This window comes from Ascidia mentula, chromosome 6 (genome assembly GCF_947561715.1).
Source record: "Ascidia mentula chromosome 6, kaAscMent1.1, whole genome shotgun sequence".
In the NCBI taxonomy this organism is placed as follows: domain Eukaryota; kingdom Metazoa; phylum Chordata; class Ascidiacea; order Phlebobranchia; family Ascidiidae; genus Ascidia; species Ascidia mentula.
In genome coordinates this window covers 13467551-13487161 of record NC_138571.1, presented here as the reverse complement: position 1 = coordinate 13487161, position 19611 = coordinate 13467551, and the positions used below count along the sequence as shown (strand labels likewise).

General features: G+C 37.2%; 3 protein-coding genes across 3 annotated transcripts; 2 read left to right on the top strand and 1 right to left on the bottom strand.

The window, feature by feature from the left end:
• Positions 1-2625: 2625 nt before the first annotated feature.
• Positions 2626-3961, top strand: LOC145905880 (cytoplasmic tRNA 2-thiolation protein 1-like). The gene has a single exon (XM_082993198.1). The coding sequence runs from the start codon at positions 2655-2657 to the stop codon at positions 3807-3809; it is 1155 nt and encodes a 384-aa protein (XP_082849324.1). The 5' UTR covers positions 2626-2654; the 3' UTR covers positions 3810-3961.
• Positions 3962-4111: 150 nt separating this feature from the next.
• LOC145905881 (triple QxxK/R motif-containing protein-like) lies at positions 4112-5009 on the bottom strand. The gene is made up of 4 exons (XM_082993199.1): positions 4915-5009; positions 4678-4832; positions 4534-4619; positions 4112-4441 (listed from the first exon to the last, which is right to left on the bottom strand). The coding sequence occupies exons 2-4, from the start codon at positions 4736-4738 to the stop codon at positions 4361-4363; spliced, it is 228 nt and encodes a 75-aa protein (XP_082849325.1). The 5' UTR covers positions 4739-4832; positions 4915-5009; the 3' UTR covers positions 4112-4360.
• Positions 5010-5308: 299 nt separating this feature from the next.
• On the top strand, positions 5309-17884 carry LOC145906535 (rhophilin-2-like). The gene is made up of 15 exons (XM_082993967.1): positions 5309-5417; positions 5631-5746; positions 6781-6909; positions 7380-7458; positions 8315-8517; positions 10870-11036; positions 11795-11982; positions 13235-13391; positions 13745-13867; positions 14087-14181; positions 14847-14946; positions 15620-15696; positions 15907-16047; positions 16997-17149; positions 17488-17884. The coding sequence occupies exons 1-15, from the start codon at positions 5373-5375 to the stop codon at positions 17872-17874; spliced, it is 2160 nt and encodes a 719-aa protein (XP_082850093.1). The 5' UTR covers positions 5309-5372; the 3' UTR covers positions 17875-17884.
• Positions 17885-19611: the final 1727 nt, after the last annotated feature.

The window sequence follows — 19611 nt, the reverse complement described above, 5'->3', positions numbered from 1 at the left end:
TCTGGAAGTTCAGCGTTTTCTTTGATTGAAACTTTCTTGATATATAACGCAATTCATTTTTTTCTTTCAAAGACATATACTATCGGTACAACTAAAATGATCTAGTATTTTTTTATGGAAAAATCTTGAGGATCTTCATGTAGGTCATTGTTGATTCCAAGTTGAGAACCTCTGGTTCAATGAAAACAAATGTTGAATGATTGAATGTATATTTTTCCTTGGCCATTTTGGAAAAACTATTATGTATTTTAAGCCCGGGTCCAAAGTTCCAAGCTAGTATCGAAGCAACTATTTACTCTTCCGGTTAACCATTTGTTTGCCTGATATTTTGTAAATTATTTTCATTCGATGACTATCATGTGCCGCCAATATGTTGAAATTTATCTTCTCTTATACAGCGTTGTTATATCCGCCCGATCTGAGCGATCCACTCGTTCACATTCGTCTATCCTCGACTAATGTTTGTCACGCCACACAACATAAATGGGATTATTGATTTCTTATGACGGCCGCATTTTTGCCGGTCTGAAAAATCCTATTTTGCCTTTGTAGATTCACAAAAATATGATTCTTGCAGAAATTATTGAATCGAAAAACATTTAATTTCGCTTGTCGTATTGTTTCGTGTCTTAACCAACATTTGCTTGGTTCATTGGAAACTTCATGATGGAAGTCCAAGTTGGCTTGTCACTTTGTTTGGACTTTGAAAGTTGAAACAAAGCAATTCTGTTTCGCCCCAAGAATCAACGAAAAAAAATTCTTCACTGTTTCAATTGTCTTCACCACCAACCCAAAACAAACAACGCTGGGATGTTTAATAAGTTGACAAAGAGTTGATTTAGTTAACAATGATTTTAATAGTCCAATAAAATCGTATGCAAGGACTATGATCCTGTGTCGGTTCTTGTATTGCGCATGTACAGCATAGGTTTTCGTGAAAGCAGCGTTCTGGGCAAGTTGAACTTTCATACATGAAGCCTTATGACTGGGCGGACGTTGTCTTGTTTGTATGGCGTTTATTTATTCAATAAATCATGTATAATGTTTGATTGCCCGGGACTGCGCCCACACTCCGTTCAATCTTTGTTTGTTGGCCATCAAGTGCCACTTTGGCCGTGTTGCTTTTATCTGTGCGGGGTCGCAAATGTAACTCGATGTGGTTTTTAAAGCGACAGCAGAACGAAAAGGCTTCGGCAAAAAGAGTTAGGGCTGTAATTCCTGACATTTTTTAAACCATGTTGTATTTGTAAAGAGTTATTGAAATTTTCTCAAATTGATATAATGTAGAAATCAAATAAGTTCACTTCAATGGTTCATATTTACCGGTATAGATACAGGCTTAGTTGACTGCTATCAAACGTGTGTGACCCAGGGCTGTGATTTCCAATTGTGTTGTACATGGCCCAATTTTTTGGGCTGTTTAACTTCAAATAAATATTCTTCCAAAATCTATTGGTTAAATATAACACTTTCCTTTGCATTGCGCTTGATAGCAGTTTTGGAAACATATTAAAAAAAAATTAAAATTTCGAAAATTATTCTGGCCAACGGGCGTATTTTCCTGAATAAAATTGGACTTCGTTAAAAAGCTTGGACTACCCTGAAATACTGCTAGGCAAACACACTTCAGTTCGCGTGTTGACAGAAAACAACAAAAATACACAGGCCTACGAGGCCCTAACGGCTATTTGATAATCCAGCACCCGTACAGTCACAAGCTCCATTTGCATTTTGCATTCTGCACCCAAGGCTTATTTCTTTTTTTGCTCCACTTTCTGCCACCAAAATCGTTGTTATTTACATTACTGTAAGTAGATTGCAGTTTTTTTGGCACGAATCGAAAGGTTATCCCGATGTGTATTTTTGGCATATTGGTGGGGCGCTGTACAAAATCAGGCAACTTTGCCCCCTAGGCGGTTGCCTAGTTCGCCTAAGGGAAGCGCCGGTCCAGTCAGCACCCTTACGGAAACGACTTATTGTAAGGGGTTCCCTAAAAAACAAATACCTGTTGTTGGTTGTTCTTGAAAGTTGCAATTGTAGGTATGCGTATTGAAAAACTATGTCTCACAAAACTAAACCGTTCGACTATTTAAATTATTGCTTTGTTGTTGCCGGTAACGAAGAATAGTAAAAAGTATTTAATAACAGTATAGGTCAGTCTTTTTATTCTCAGCAAAAAACAATAATAGTAAATGGTTAAAAACATTGCCTTGAAAATGGCGGAATTTCACGATGTTTCAAAACAACGTGCTTTTTAACAAAAACTAACATATTGATAAAAAGCGCAATTTCCTGTATAGTCACTGCTCGTTTTTAGTTATTTTCTTTCTTTGTATTAGCACAACGATAAAAAGAGAAACAAACAAGAACACAACGTACTCTAATACAGCACAGAGATTATCATTTTGTTTCTTTTTGTCTTCTTTTTTTTTCTCTTTAAAATAAGAACGCTTCACGATTTTGGGTGTCGTGAAACTCATTCGCTTTTATTACCAGGGCGTCATCGTGTGACTAAATGAATTGGGAAACAATTTCGCTTGGTGGGGCTAACTGCACGTTTATTGACGTCATTGATTTCACGTGTGTTGCAACATTGTGCCAGTTCAAAGAACGTTTCATGCCATCGTTTTGCATTGTTTGAGCATTCGGCCAAAATGCCAGTCAAGTGCACTTTGTGTAAGGACAAAAACGCTTTTTTGAAAAGACCTAAAACCGGCAATGCAGTTTGTAAAGAGTGCTTTTATTGGGCTTTCGAACTGGAAATACATCACACAATCACAAAAGGTAAACTGTTTCAGCGAGGCGAAAAAGTTGCGATCGGCGCTTCTGGGGGAAAGGATTCAACTGTACTTGCGTACGTGCTGAAGTTGCTCAATGAAAGATATAATTATGGACTCAAGTTAGTGCTGTTGTCTATAGATGAAGGTATTACCGGGTACAGAGATGACTCCCTTGAAACAGTAAAGCGGAATCAACAGCAATACGACCTGCCTTTGTTGATCCTTTCGTATGAAGACCTTTATGGTTGGTCAATGGACGCAATAGTTAAGCAGATTGGAAGAAAAAACAATTGCACTTTTTGTGGGGTCTTCAGGCGCCAGGCATTGGACCGGGGTGCCATGCTGCAGAAAGTAGACAAAATAGCAACTGGACACAATGCTGACGATGTGGCTGAGACCATAATTATGAACATTTTGCGTGGAGATGTTGCCAGACTTCAGCGCTGCACAGCGATCATTACTGGTGATGACCCCAGTGGTATTCCAAGGGTGAAGCCTTTTAAATACACTTATGAAAAGGAAATTGTAGCTTATGCATATTACAAGAAGCTCGACTACTTTTCCACTGAGTGCATATACTCACCAAATGCGTATCGAGGCCATGCAAGAACCTATTTGAAAGATCTCGAGGCAATACGACCTAGTGCAATCATAGACATCATACATTCTGGTGAAATGATGTCTGTCAAAGAGGGGGTAAAGATGCCTGTTCAGTCAAACTGCACAAGGTGTGGATATATATCATCCAACGAGATCTGCAAGGCATGTGTGTTGCTGGAGGGTTTAAACAAAGGCAAACCAAAGCTTGGCATTGGTAAAACAAGCAAAGTGAAACAACACTTTGAGCCACGAACCCAAAAGAACTCAACTTTGAACAATGTTTGTTGTGGAGGAGAATGTGATACAAATAAGACTTGTGGGAAGAGTGTAAAAAAAACTGAAGACCTTAAAGCATCGACTGTTTCTTGCATGTGTGGTGAAGGTGCAACTGTTTTGAAGAAGATTGACATGAGCAGTTTGACTATATAGTTATAACCTCTTTAGTATTTGAATTCATGAACCACATCACTAGCTCATTTTACTTTGACATAAGTTTTTATTGTCATGCTTTTATATAACTTATACTGTTGTTCGAGAAGCACACAGTTGAATCTTTTTACAATCATTTTTGAATTAAGTCACCTTATTAGATCTTCTGTTTGATAAAAATTTGAAAAAAAACAAGCCTTTTGTCATGAAATGAATAGTCAAAAGATGTTTTTTGACATGTAGTCTGTTTGTTATTGGTTGTGATAATGCTATTTAATTCGCTGACATATTTCCACAGGTTATATTGTGTCAGTTTATTCAAAACGTTGAAAAAATAAAACATAGTTTTAAAATTTCAGGTATAAATTCAAATACATCAATTGCATTAATTTACATTCTCATAGAAAGATTTACATTCTCTTTAAAATATAAAAGCTGGTGTAATTAATAGAAACACAGAAGTAGTGAAAGTAAAATGAATTTGTAAACAAATGCACAGTAGAATTTTGACATAAATACATGGTTTTCTCTTGTTTTTTCAAAGTTTGTCTTCATTTTGAGAATGAGTAGATAAAGATCAGGTATACCGAGGACAGCGTGATAAATATTGCCAGCATAACGAGCAATACCTCCTGAAACAAAATGTTATATACATATATATGTGCTAATGTGCATAATATTAATGTGCACAAACCAAAATGGGCAGTTTTGAAAAGAATTTTACCTTAATTCCAAGAGCTGATTGCTTCGCATCTGATGTATCTTTTATGGACCTTACAGCACCTTTGGTTCTATGATACTCCTGTTTACCTAAAACAAGATAGTATTTGAAAATGGGTGTTAAACCTTATACAGCACAACAACCAACCAATTCGCTTTCTGTATGTTTCAAGGTTAGATCCACGGTTATAAGAATCTTTCCTTCCCATGTCTGTGCTTATGTGTACGACGTAGTTTTATAACATTGCAAAATTGTTTTCGGGCAGTTTTAAATCAAATGAAACTCCTTCTCTAACCGTTGATCTGCATTTTTGAAAAACGACAATTGTATGTCCAGCAATTGGTAATATAACATAAGACAAAAAAGAAGATACAAGTTACACACCTGTTCAATATGTTGATGGAAATCTTTCCGCGTCTGAAACTTTGTTATTGACACGTCATAATAAACAGAAGCTCTTGCACCTGAGGGTAATTCCCTATTGTTATCCGATGTAAACAAAACCGTTTAAAACGCGACGCGAAAATTTAAACTGTTGAGGCCTAACCAAATGACAAAATGCATTCCATGCAAAACCTTCTACGACGTAAAATATATATTACGTATAAAACACCCTAATATTTCTACAATAATTCGTAAAATTTGATTTCCACAATCCGAGATGATTTAAGAGACCTGAAAGAAAAAAGGCAGACCCATAAGACAATTGAAAGAAAAAGGGAAACACATGGAAACGGTCGACGCCAAATCGGACTCAATCTCATTTTGTTTCATTTACGTATCGGATAACGGTTGTCTACTTTATTAAAATTCCGAACGTACAAGTACAAAGTTTAGTAAAAATGGAGATCCTTAGGCCGCTTAGCGCCACTCCTTCACCCAGAAAGGTAGGTCAACCTTGAGTATGCTGTGCTTCTTACTATATTTGTTATGAGGCATGTTGTTTTTTATCAATGAAATTATCAATAAACTTGTAAGTAGGTATAGCAATATCTCTATTATGAAAGAAAAGAAATAGTCATGCAAATTATTATGTTAAAAAATGATTTCCTACTCAATGAACTATATAAAAAATAATAATACAAATTTTCTTTAATCAGGGTTGCAATCCAGTTCTGTCTACACAAAGAAGCAAGATGCAGAGCCAAAGAACTGTGATTAACCAGCAGTTGTGCAAGCAAATGAGACTCAGAGCTGGAGCAGAAAATTTATACAAGTAAGAGAGTCATTTTAAGTATCATTTGATGTTTTTTGTTTCTTTGAAACTGATGTTAGATACAAATTCACCTGAAATAGTTCAAACGTTTTCACTTATAGTTAAAGTTTATTTCATGAGTTTAGTCATTTTTGAAAATAATCATTAGTAGTCTTTTGGAACATATCGAATTTTCCACTTTTAATGTAATTGCTGAACAACGGAAATTAAATCTACTTAAAACAACAATCTATTTTGCCTTAAAATTACATCGGTGACGCAAACGTTGCTTAAGCCGGTACTTTGTGTGCATTTATGCCCTGGGGTTAGGATATGGTCAAGCAAGCATGTGCTTAAGCTGATCAAGAGCACATGCGCGCCATGATGTACCACAGCACAAGCCCAACGCAGACATCTAGATTACATGCCCACTTGCCTAATCACACACTGGCAACCCAGGTGTGGTTTGCAGGGCACTATACACACATTATGATGCGCACTATTGGAATCTGAGAGGGCGCTGATAATATCTTTGACTGTCATGAGTCAGTAGGGCAAAGCCAATTCTCAAATCCACCCACATTCATTTGTCCCAAAGTGGTATATATTGGTTTACAGTCTCACTGTTTCTCCACATTCTATTCTGTTTGCCCAGACACAGCTCTTTTTAATTACTCATTTTTGGCAATAAAAGCTTTCAATAGGAACACTATTTTCAGATTTACTCATAATTCTGAGTATAAAGAGACTGTCCCATACTGTTGAAAATATTGACAACATGTTATTTATTTAAAACATTTTGTCATGAGCTTGTGCCATCATCAGTTGAACCATGTCACTATTTTCAACAGTATGTGCCAGTCTCTTAATTCGAAAGGCCTAAGTAATTTCAAACATATATGCAAATTTGTTGCAGTGGCACAATTTCAAAACTAAAATTTAGGATCATTCACTTTAGAACTCCAGATATGTAAATTCCATGCCTTTTTTAAATCATTAAAAAATTCTGTCATTTTTACACTATGAACGTTATACTGCATCTATTCAATATTTAGTGCCACTTCAAACCAGAAAGTGAAGGACACAGTTGCACTTGAACTGAGCTTTGTGAACTCCAATCTTCAACTGCTGAAAGAAGAACTAAGTGAACTGAATTCTTCAGTTGATCCATACCAAAACAAAAGGTTCATTACTATCTTCTTATTTATAATGACTTGATGTGTTTTATATTGTTCAGCATATTGTGTTTTTTCCACATTTTTATTTGTCGCCGAGGGGATACATCTAAATCAATATTTGCTTATTTAGCAAATTATATTTACATCCTGTCAAGGGCATAATAAAGGATGTAACTTGGCAAACAAGGAATTGTGTAAATGTATTTGGTTACGCATGTACAAATAAGATTAACTCACAAAGCTGTGTATGTCCATTTATGCAGTCAATAGTTTAAAAGTTTACCAACATTTAGCAATTAAAAGCATGTCTCTGACCTTGTCTGACATAATTTGGACCGCTGTAGCCACTTGTAACATGTATTTAAATCACCAGTGATGTTGTGTCATGTTATGCCCATCTCTTGTGTGATCCTGTAATTAACATCAATTAGCATGAGGAGCTCCTTGTAATGGGGAACACCTGTCTTTTCTTCTAGTGGCAAAGCAGTGTCCATACCCATGATACCACTTGGACTCAAGGACACCAAGGAATTGGAATTTATGGACATGTTTGAGGTATGGCTTCTACCTTATATCAAAATCGAACCAAGCCTATTTGGTAGATAGCTGGAAGATTTTTTTACACAATATCAACTTTGCATGTAACAGCAGCTGTCTTTCTCTTGTCCTATAAATTGTCCATTTCATCTGTTTATACATTATTGAAGGGTTATGCCTTTTTTCTATATCTGGTGTTTCCACACACAATTGTTAAGGCTGAATTCGTATTTTCTGGAAACTTGTTTTTTTGCCTTTTTTGGTGCAGTGTAGCAGTCTTTTGGGGCTTGGCTATGTATAGTTTTATCAAAAAACAACAACAAACATTCCATAATGACAGCTATTGAAAGTTAATAGTCATGGAACTGACACGCCGTATTGAAGAAATTCCATAATGGTGTAAATATTTCTATTTTCTATACAATCCACTTATGTTACCACTTTGCTGGCTCTCGTCAATTGATTTGAGTGATTCAACAAGTAATTTGAGAAGTGGTAGCCAGGCAATTTAAATAGATTCTGGTTTTTAACCAACCCACCACAAGCCATGTGTTTAATGGAATAATAGAACAGGAACAATCAACTTGATTTAAAAGTCCTTGTAAATGCCAATGATTGTTCTGTGATAAATAACAGCCATGTCACAATCTGACCAAAGAAGTATCTTGAGCCTGTATGTTGATTGGGTTCATACCAAATATAATATTTTGTTTTTCTTTTATGACTTAAAAAAGATACAATTTTATCGCCAAAGGGATGTTATTTTTTTTGTATTAATAACTTTATCAATGCTATTTCCATTTTGGGAGTGAAAAATACATGGCAAAAAACAGCTGTTTTAAAAAAATTTTTCAACTTTTTAATACACATTCAGGGATTTATATCCTCTCACTATGGTGAAGATCCAAGCAGCTACAGTGAAGAATTGGCCGATTTTGCCGATCTCCGTAACTCAATACGAACCCCTGCTCGAACCCAGGAGGGCATTGATTTACTTTTGGAATATTATCATCAAATTCAACATGTTGAGAGCAGATTTCTGCCGCCACATCGGCCCTTAAGTGTGTTTTTTCATTGGTAAGCGAAATATATTTTTTAAATCAAGTAAAATTTATTTCAAGTAAATCTTGTAGCCAATATATAAATCAACCACTCTGAATTTAGTGTTGGATTTGTCTGGTTTATGTTGATCATGTTAAATCAGGGTTATCTGTTAAAATGGACACAAAATTTTCCACGGGGTTTCCTTATCAATCAAAGTCCAGTGTCAAGTGCAGAAAAGTAACCAATTAATTTCCAAACAAAGCCGGTCGCACAATAACACCACCGACCCCTGTGACATGCGTACCATTGACCAATGTTCCTTCTATTAACGTCTAAGCCATTTGTAAGCATGTCATGTGCAGCGTTACAGATTGCCCACGGCTCTTGTGTTTGGACGTAAATCCTAAAAGGAACTGTCGTTTTTTGCTGGAAGATGTAAACACTAGTGTGGTTTTGGTGTAAACAAACAAGGATGCGTTGTGTGAGAAAGTTTGAGAAGCTCGTTTCTAGAGCTACGGTCGCACTACTTGGGTTAGGACGTTACGGATCGTGTCAAAGATACAAAAGGAAATTGGTTGGCATTTTTCTTTCATTCCCGTGCTGTACATTCTGTTTATTAAAGAACCGGATGTCTTAAAATAGTGTTTTCAAAAATATCCATCCTGAATCACGTGTACATTTGTTTATTTTATCCAATAGAAACAAATACAAAATGACCGTAGACGCAGTTTCAGTACACTTGCGTGCGTAACTTTACTGGAAAATCCACCCACAAAGACCTTTTACTACTTTGAGAAATACTTCTTTAACGCGAAAAGCAATACCTGGCATTCCTCCGTCGTCAAAACTTCCCGAAAACAAACATTTCATTTCGAAATACGTCTTCTGTGTGTGACGAGTTTGTAATTTTAATGACGACCACGTGCGTTGTTGACACAAGCCGACTTGAAATAAGAATTGTTTGTATTGTTGCGTAATAGAGAAACGTAAGAGAGAAACAATACAAAGTTCAAATCGATTGGTTGAACTTGAAAAGTGTTCCTGTTTTGTGCGGTTGTTTTCTAGCAAACTTTTATTTGAAAGAGAACCGGTTTTGATGTAACAGAGTACAGTACATACGCCTGTTAACGTTGCACATTACTTGTTTATGTAAATTGTTTGGGGCCATTTGAGTTTTAGTTTTATTATCGTTTCCGCCCTGTTATTTGACAGTTTTACTACGCACAAGGGATCAATTTTCGAACAATGATTCTGTTCGCACTGTGCTGTCGAACGTATTTGTTGTTGCTGGATCGCATTTCAAGTATCATGGGCGTGTTGTAATTCGCTCAAACAATTTTCTTTGTGACAACCTGTGAATGTCAAGTAGCTAGAAAGGTTTGTGAACACAAAACCGTCTATACCACGGGTTGAAAACCCATTTATTGCTGTTGGTTATCTATTCCTATATTTTCCGCTGGCGAGACAATTTTGCAAATAATAGTATTCATTTATTACTTCATTTACTGTTCATAATGTCAACTTATGGCATTATAAGAGGCGTAACTTTAATTAACTTTCAAGATTGTGTATTGGGGCCACAAACAAGGGAACACATCGCTTGCTTGATATAAGTTAGTTGTAATTCTGCCTAGTTGCTATCGTACAAGACCCAAACACACAACGGCCATAATATCGCTGGAAGTAAGCCCTCCACAAGAAAAAAAGAATACACTTAAACCTTTGTATTTATGAGCAAAATAGAGATAGCTCCCGACTAATTACCACTCCGCGTACCCCTGTTATTTTAGCATACAAAGGGAACTGCATGGCCCAAACCAACGAATGATGATAAAGAATTTGGCAACTGTTTTTGTTGTTTAAACGTAAACAGCCAACCGTTTCTTTTTGAATTCAGCTATGACACTATCACCTTTTGGCCTGACCCTGTAGCTGAGATTGGAAAACAATTGCCTCGCATTGTAACTTCACCTGACTTAACAACCTTCATGGTTGTATCGGTGCCCATGCCATTTTATTTCTTTGTATATTGTTCATCTGCGTAGTTGTTTATTGAGCAAAGTACACTTGATTTGACATATTTGGTATTACCCATTTGTGATGTAAAATTATGCATAAAATTTACGTATCAATCAAACCCAATAATGGGTCGAATTGATATTTTCCCCGAAATCTCCTGATTCCAAGCAAAATTTGTCGCACATGCAGTTATCAAAAACGAACTAAAATAATTAAAGAGTCCGTCATAGTTTAATGATTTCAAAGTTTGTGAACTGTGTAGCCTCATACAACAACAAGTAAGTCGCTATTCCGATAGAACAGGCTGGAACTTCGTCAACCTCAACATTTACTTGTGATATAAAACTTCCACTTTTTATTATTCAGGTACGATTCCATAACAGGAGTGCCTGCGGTCCAACGTTCAGCATCGCTGGAAAAAGCGGGCGTGATTTTTAACGTTGCCGCTCTGTACTCGCAACTTGGTACTCGAGCCGACAGAACGCGGCGAAAGGGAATCAATGTCGCCATTGAAGCCTTCCAAAGCTCCGCAGGTGCGCTGTAAACTTTAATATAAATCCAGATGCAATTCATTGTAACAGTCTACTAGTACAAACCGAAGGTTTTTAACAAGGGCGTCACGTTGCACTAATGTGTCGTTATGAAGTTGTTGTGGTGTCGCGGTGTCGCATGCTTGCTTTACATAGCATTCGTAGAGTATGTCTCAAAGGATCTTTACGAATGTCTATTTCCGTGTGGTATTTTTCAAGTGGCTTGTCAATTGTTGCACTGACAGAAATACGTAGCATTGTATGGGCTATCTTGTTCATATTAAAGATTTACAAAAACCGTGAGTTATGTTCCTAAGAAATACGTAGTTATGTAGGCAAACGAATTCTCCATATGTTTTCGTCAACATTTTTGTGTGTCGTCGCATAACATTTTGTTAAAGGATAATTATTCGTCGCTTGTTCGTGAAAGTTTGGAACCGCTGGTTTAAACGAATGTTTAGTTGTAGAATGGTATGTAAGGTTCGCAGACGTCTCTGCTTCTAAGGCGGTTTTATAGTGGAGACGGCAACATAGAGTTTAGCAGTTTGTGTTTATGACCTAACGATGTGCAAGCCCTCAGTGTAAATGTTAAGAGCCATCAAAATAAGAATGGTATTGCGCAATCGTAATGTACTCAGTTATAATTGTAAACTTAACGATACTATTTTATGTCACCTCTAAAGTGTTTTTGTATTGCCCAACACATACCATACCACAAAACCAGTTTAATCTGGTTCTAACCGAATATTTTACCTTTTCAGGTGCGTTTGACTACGTGCGTTCCAACTTCGTAAATGCACCCAGCGCCGACCTGAGTCCTGACTTTTTACGTTCTCTCACCCTCCTTATGTTGGCACAAGCTCAGGAATGCGTTCTGGAACGGAAAGTTCTCGGTGGGTTCGAGATACAGCTTGGAAAATGCGCGTCCATATCTCAAGAGGCGATGCAGGTAAAAGTTTGCTTGGTTCAAAAAGACTGATATTTTGTTGCAGGAAAATAGATTAAATTTTAAGAAACAAAATAGATTATTAAATTGGAAAGTAAAAATGAAATACATAAGCCAATAATTTGAAACTTTCGAAATTTAAGATTGAAGTCAGCAGGTTTATTATAAACATTGGAAAATCAATTTCGCCTGCAAGGGCATCCTCAGTTTCTGCAAATACTAAAATGAAAGTAAACATAGCAGATTGTACGGCAGATACATAACATGGAATAATATAAATTAATAATATGCAACAAAATGAAAAATACTGATTAAATATTGCCAAAACACATTATCTATTCACCAAAATGTGCATAAAAAACACATACCTACGTATTTCAAATCGTTATTTAATTGATGAAAAGTATGAAGGGTTGGTGGAAATTCACTTGTGGTTTCAGTTCTTACAAACCTCAAGCAGCCCCTAAGCACGCTTAACTATTTGTGCAATAAAAACCCATCCATTGAGTCCACCAGCTGCTGTTTTGCCAGAGGTTTTAAATTTTAATGCGTTGCTACTTTATTACGGGACCTTCACAACGCGCGAAGAGCGTTTACTTCTTTTTGTTGCGGTTTCCTTTTCAAATGCAGACGACCATTAAAGTTTTATGCCTTGTTGAAACAGAACGGGTTTTGTCTATATACAACCATCAGACTGAAGCCTGTAGTTTGAAATGTGTCCTCAAGGGACGTTATACTAGTTATACTGATCCATATAAGTCTCTTCACAACAAGTTTGTTCGTAGTTTTACATCTTTACACATATGCACTGGTGGACAAGCCTGAACTTTCGAAAAAATGTCATTTTTCAACGTTTAGCTGGTTTAATTGTGTTTCTCATGATGGCTGAACTTTTCAAAACATCCAACAATACTTGTCGATGTTTTCATAGATTCAGGTCTTTGTGCGTGTTTTAAATATGTTGGATCGCTGTTACATGACTCCACTGTTTGTTAGAAAAGGTGCAGGAGCTGCACAGACTCATACGAGTTAAGAAACACTGCATATGGTTTATTTGCATCAGAATGTCAAAACCCAAAGGTAGCGAGTTCGAATCTCACCTCGAGCGCTGTTATAAGCCTGCAATTGGCGATGGAATTCTGCTCTGTTCGTTGCAAACCCCGTTTTTTTTATTTATTTATGAAAAAAAAAAAAATATGACTAAAAAATATCTTGTCCGCGAGCTGCAGCAAAAATTATGTCTACTTTTCAACAGGTTTCTGTGAAATACGAGGAAGCAGATAAAGCTTTCCTATCGGAGGAAGTGAAATCATACGTTCCATATTCGTGGATCAACATGGCGCAAGTCAAGGCACATCACTACAGAGCGCTGGCTCATTACTACGCCGGCATTGGACTGTTGGAACAACACGGTGAGATGTGTTTGTATAAAGTCAATTGTCTATTATGTCCATTGGTTTGTATCTATTTTGGTTCCCAACACATCGACATTTGTCCCTAGGCCCAGACAGTTGTCTGGGAAGAACGTCCTTAGTCACCAGCTGTAAACTGTCTGTAGCTATAAAAAAATTTTGTGTTTTTTGAGTCAGGTTTTTGTGTTTTTGAGTGACTGAGTGAGGCATGAATGAATAAAAAGTACAAATATATATTGAATCTGTATTGTTAAATTCCATACCCAGTACTTTGGCACACCTACTTTGGTTTTCTACAGTCAATGTAGACGCGGTTTGACGATCACTCTATAAACCTTATTGTTTGTGCGCAGAGGCCGCGGAGCCCGTTGAGATCACCAAACTACTTTCAACTTTATACCTGGGTAAGAAATACACTGAGGATCATCCGAACCATGACGATGTCGCCCAACGCAAAGAAGACAGAAGGAGACTCGGTAAAGATTGCTATGAAGTCAATGCATAAAATTGTGAGAAATTCACGCTCCCGGTGAGATTGGAACTCACGACCCTGAGCATTCAAGGCCCCGACACAGCTGCTTCGCAGCTTCTATCAGTTGTAAAATATAAAAAATTGCAATTTCAGTTGCAATGAACACCTTACTTGATGAAGTCCAAGCATGATTTCATTTTATTGAATATTTTTCCTTTTGCAGGAAAATCTCATTTGCGACAGGCCGTATTTTTCCATGAAATGGCGCTGCAGACACACAGCTTGTGCAAAATGATGAGGACTGTCGATATTTTAAAGGTGAACTGTTGTTTTTCGCCGTTTGAGTTGTTTAGCGAACCCCCGACATGCTAGATTTGTAGTGAAAAAAGTGCTTTTTCGCATTCAGCTGGCGTGGACCTCCGCAAAACCACGAGAAAAGTTATTTAGACAGGCATAGGCTTGTCCCCTTCCGAATAAAAGCAAGCCAATCCCTGAAAGCCACCTTTGCCGCCTATGCGCGTGTTTGTGACGTCACAAGGCGCTTTGTGGCGTCGCAGGATTAGAGAAATGACTCTGGCGACCACAGTCACGAACTTTCCGTTGACGTTAGAACAGCTCTCATTTTTAAATGATTTATTTGATGACGCTTTTTACCTGGAAACATTATCACAGATTAACGAACGTCGTTTTCCGATTAGTGGTTGTGTCCAGACTTTGCTTGAGCGTCAACAGCAATGGGTTGTACAGTCATGGAAATTCCTGCCACATAAATATCTAAAATTTAATGCTGACTTACCAGCACAAAGGGTAACGGAAGAATTTACTTAAACAAAAGAGACCTTTATGGAAAGCTTTATTTTAAATGCCACTTATATCCAGCACTGACTTATATCCAGACCTTTGCAAAAGTCCTTGCCGTTTCCGGATTTTAAACGTAGCACAGCCATACAAAACTTCAACATTAACCCCATGTGTTTGTTCAGGAATACCTGCAGCACGCTCACAACAGATCTGTGTGCAAGTTTGCCGAGGTTGACACTGAAGAAGATTTCTTTGAAATAATCGGCGCTCCAGACATCCAACGTGAGTACATGTTGCAATTGTAGGTTCATGATATGATTTAAATTGCACTATTTTGCTCGTCTGTGGTTACACAGCTATCATAGCAACATTATTCAACTCTGTGGGTATTGGTAGAAGGAAGTGGGTTTTTGCACAGACAGAAATACCCGGTTTATAAACCATATTAAAGTTAAAGTACGTTAGAATACAGCATGCTTGCTTAATGTGGAATCACAGCTCAGCACAAGCGTGTTAGCTGTAAGTAGGCCATGCGTCAAGAAGTTATTTGGAGAGCTTTTCTGAAGACGTTTAAAACCCTTTTCAAGTAAAGACAAAAGCTCTTATGAAGCGAAATAAAGTGGATAAGATATGTGAAGTTTGTCATATTTCTATGATCAGTTGAAGAACCACTTGACAATTCCTCCCGGCTTTTGGAGAGTTCCTTGTGACGCTCCACTTCATTGTGACGTCACAATGTATGTCTGTTACACCCATAAAAGTGACTTTATTACCAACGTTCCAAAGCACACAGTGCATTTCAAGTCAGACGTCATAAGGATGTTTGAAAACGGGCTACGTGACGTTCTTTTGTGACGTCACAATTCAAATTACTTACACAGTGAAAACAAACATCTTACATAGTAAAACAAACATATTACATAGTATGTTGTGACGCGGGCGCCTTGTTTTTTAGCCTTTACTGAATACGAGAGCGACATGGTGGCTCCGGCGTTTTCCAGTGTGCCATCATCAGATCTATTTCATCGTTTGGTAAGTGCTGAAGTACTTCATTCTTGTGATATGTTTAAAACAGTCAAGAAAAGCGACATTTATATTGAGCTTGAGCAGGATTGTTTGGATGTAAAAAATAATAAAATCAATTTAATAAACCATGTGTACGCAACAGTCTATACATCATCTTTTTGAAGCACGTTATTTTATTCTAAATCCCGACTTCAACAATATCGTTTAATTCCAAAGGGCCCGGTCTCAATTTTCTGCGCACACAACCGACTGAGTCCGATCCGAACGGTGAGACTGACAACACAGGAAGAGAAATGTTCATTCACCTTGCAGGGAAACGGTCCAGTGATCGTGAGCAACCTGGACGACGTTGCCATGGTAACTCCCTTTTTGTTTAAAAAGGACATATACAACGTATTTTTTTTTCTTTGTTAAACTTCTTTTCTGGGGAAAGGGTGAGGGGGTTGTTATTGTTACGTCATATTGCTCTCCACCAGGGGTACATTTAGATCTTGAATGTTGCGAACTTTTTGAGGTTGAAATTCTTCTCAAAATTTATCGATGTTAATTTGACTCTGCTTTCGTTTCACAATGTGAGATATATATACACGCCATTCAACATCATGCTTTTTAGAAGTTATTAAACAACTAATCATACTTGGACATTGTTTTTGAACTATGACATCGTAATTAAGCATTATAGACCGAAGCATGGGGGTAAAAATAATATTCAAAAGCTGTTCTGAGGGTGGACGATAAAAAAATGCTTAGAAGCCGATTGCTTTAAATTTTTTCGTTTTATTTCTTACTTGTGGGCGTTACGATGGAAATGTAAAGCAGTTTCCTGTCCTGTTAAAAAATAAAATATCCTGTATTAAAATTATTCTAACACCCCGTATATGTGGAGGCCACACAAACTCGTGTCATATTAAAATTGTTTTAACGTTTTTCGACAAAACCTCCAGGATTTCCTGAAGTAAACCTGACGGATATTCGATGTGAATTCAAATTATGTAAATTATTTTTTTTCATGTCGCTTTGTTTTCAATGTTATTTTCTGTAATGTCGTTTTTTGTAAATGCAATCATGCAATGTCAGTGTTTCCCATACCTTTTTATCCTCGGATGTTTCCCCCAATTTTTTTCCGCGGAACTTTGCAAAGGGTGTTTAAGTTGACAAGGAATTTCAATACATCACAAACGTCAAGTCAACCCAGACGTTTAAATTGCTCATGGAACCCCCATATTTGTTTATGAAGAATCGCGGCTATAATGATATGCTTTGTACTTTTACAATACTGCAATTCACACTTATGATATTTGCGCAGCAACTTGGAATTCGCAACAACGATGCCGTGGTGGCTGTAGATGGTGTTGATGCGAAATGGAGCGACCACGACAAGATTGCTAACGAAATCACCGAAAAACCCGAAGTCGAACTCAAGCTTATTTCTGTTATTGGGAGTTTTGCGCCGCCTTCGGTAAGAATAGAATTTTCTTGTTATATTTTTGTACCTTTGGACGTTTGACGAATGTAGGCTGCACAGTAGTTTTTAGAAAATATTTGATTTTTTAACAGAAACAATTTAACGAAGGCAGTGAAATTGTCACAACAAGTCCTAAAAAGTTATTGCTTCGCAACGTTTATAAACGACGCCTTCTGTCACACCAACAAGAAATATTTTTTATTTCACTGCTTTGATTTTATTACATTTTTGGAAAGAGCCTTAGAAATGTTTTGAACTAAAAAACAGTTTTTTAATTTTGTAATCCCTCCACAAGCACCCATATATTTTCAACACACATGAACTGTGTGCAGGTCTCTGGATCACGCGGTTTTTCCACAATATCAGAAGATGGGACAATGCAGGACAATCCTAACAGTAACCATAACAACAACACTGTCACAGTCAACGGTTCGGTGGTTAGACGCCGTCAACTTCCCAACAAAAATCGTCAGATCAAAAAACGACATTCGTTCGGAATTTTTACTGGACTCAAAATCAAGGCGAAGGCGAACGGAACAAACCGCTTCTCGACTATTTCGGAAAATCCGGCGGGAATTCAGGAGGTCGGTCCCGGCGGACGGCGCCACGGTCACTCGGTTACAGTTCAACGGAGCGCAACGTCAGTAAAATACATTCCAGGAAATGGTACAGTCTTGCGACCGAAGAAAGAACCTTTAGGTTATCGTTCACAGTGTTAATATAAGTGATACTTTGCAGAGGAATTTATTCTAACTTTGGTAGATTTATACATATCCGGAATTACATAACAATGGCGGAGGCGGTCCCAAATTTTGGTGGTGGATGAATATTCCATGGGTTTCGGCGAGTGAAAGTTTTTAGCTTGAAATATCGTCTTAGGCATCAGAAAACGAATGTGTGTGCATATTCACAAAGGGAATATTTCAAAAAGCCCAAGATTATAATTCTTTATCTTAGAAATTGGGAAATGTCATAGTCCCTTTTTCCTTGTTAGATTCGGGTAATAAACCGCCTTGTTACGAATACAACTGTTTGATTACCTAAATACCAAAGAGTTTTACGAATTTATTGGCAAAGAAAACTTAGATGTGACTAAGAACTACACGTACTTTTTTAGCCCAGTTGTATTTCGCCCAACGTACATAAACATGGAGTTAAGTTAAATTGAAAGCTTCACTGTTATATCTAACAACCGCATATGGTCTAATGTTAAAAACATTTTATTGTGATTAGTTTCATAATTGTGGTGTCGATTTTTTTACGTAGTGCTCCACGCATTTTTACATTGTGCTTGCCTGCTTCGTGATAAACGTGCCAAGTCTACCGATTGTGTTTTTTTTTCATTCTTCGTTTGTTGTTTCTCAAATACCATTTCCTCTTGCTGCCTACTATCTTTACTCACACACATTCTCCACTCTTTTTAAATGTGCATTCTTACCCTGACCCCACGTTCTACGTCATCAGTATGCTAGCATCAGGTGACCACATTGGCATTGTAGTTTATGTAAAATAACACACATGTATGGCATATTATGTCGTCACCGCATTAAATCAATGGTTCCCAACTATTTGTTGCCACCCTTTCTTGTCACAGGCATAGTTCGTGTATTAAAATGTGGGTTAGAGATATTAAAGATCAGAATCCACATTTAAAAAGAACGCCTGTTGCTTACTCTCTGATGTCATTCACGGGGATCACGTACCTCGGTTTGGGAACCACTTTACCAAATGGATCATTGCAAACTTAAACCTGCTTTACATTAACAGTAATTCGTACTAGTTTTCCTCAATGTTGTATAGCGTACTTCTTTTTGCTTCGCATAATTTAAAGAAATTAGTTTCATTTTGTGTGCTTTGATATCCGTACTTGTTGCACCAATGGTTTTAATCGCAAGTTCCATTGTTGCCGTTTGTTCGTGCTTGCACTTGTATGCGTTTGCAGCATTACCTGCCCTTCTACTATGTGTCTGCCGTGCACAAAACTGACTTAAAATGTTAAACTTTGTGCATAAGATAGAAAGAGTTTGAATGTTTTATTGCAACCAAATAAACCCAAAGTATCACATGGTCACCTTTGAAGTGTTCAGAAGGGATTTACAATTTGAATTCTGTTTTTTACAAAAAATACAAATGTGGTTAATGGTTGTCAAGATGACATGAGAAACGATTTAATTCAATGGAGTAAAGATGTAATACATTTTTTGTACAAACAAAAAACGAATTAATTGGGAGCAACTTATTTTTATTGGTCATGCAAGTGGTGTCATTCAGAATGGGAACAATTAATTTTATGTTACACTTAAATAACGCACAGGTAAAGTTTGTCACATAACATTTTGCCATTCATAATATATATTCTTGGACATGCAATGACTAAATTTGCTAGTAGTTTCAGAATAAAGCAAAATGGAAACACAATTGTATTATAACCTCCCCGGAGAAATTTACACCCACCA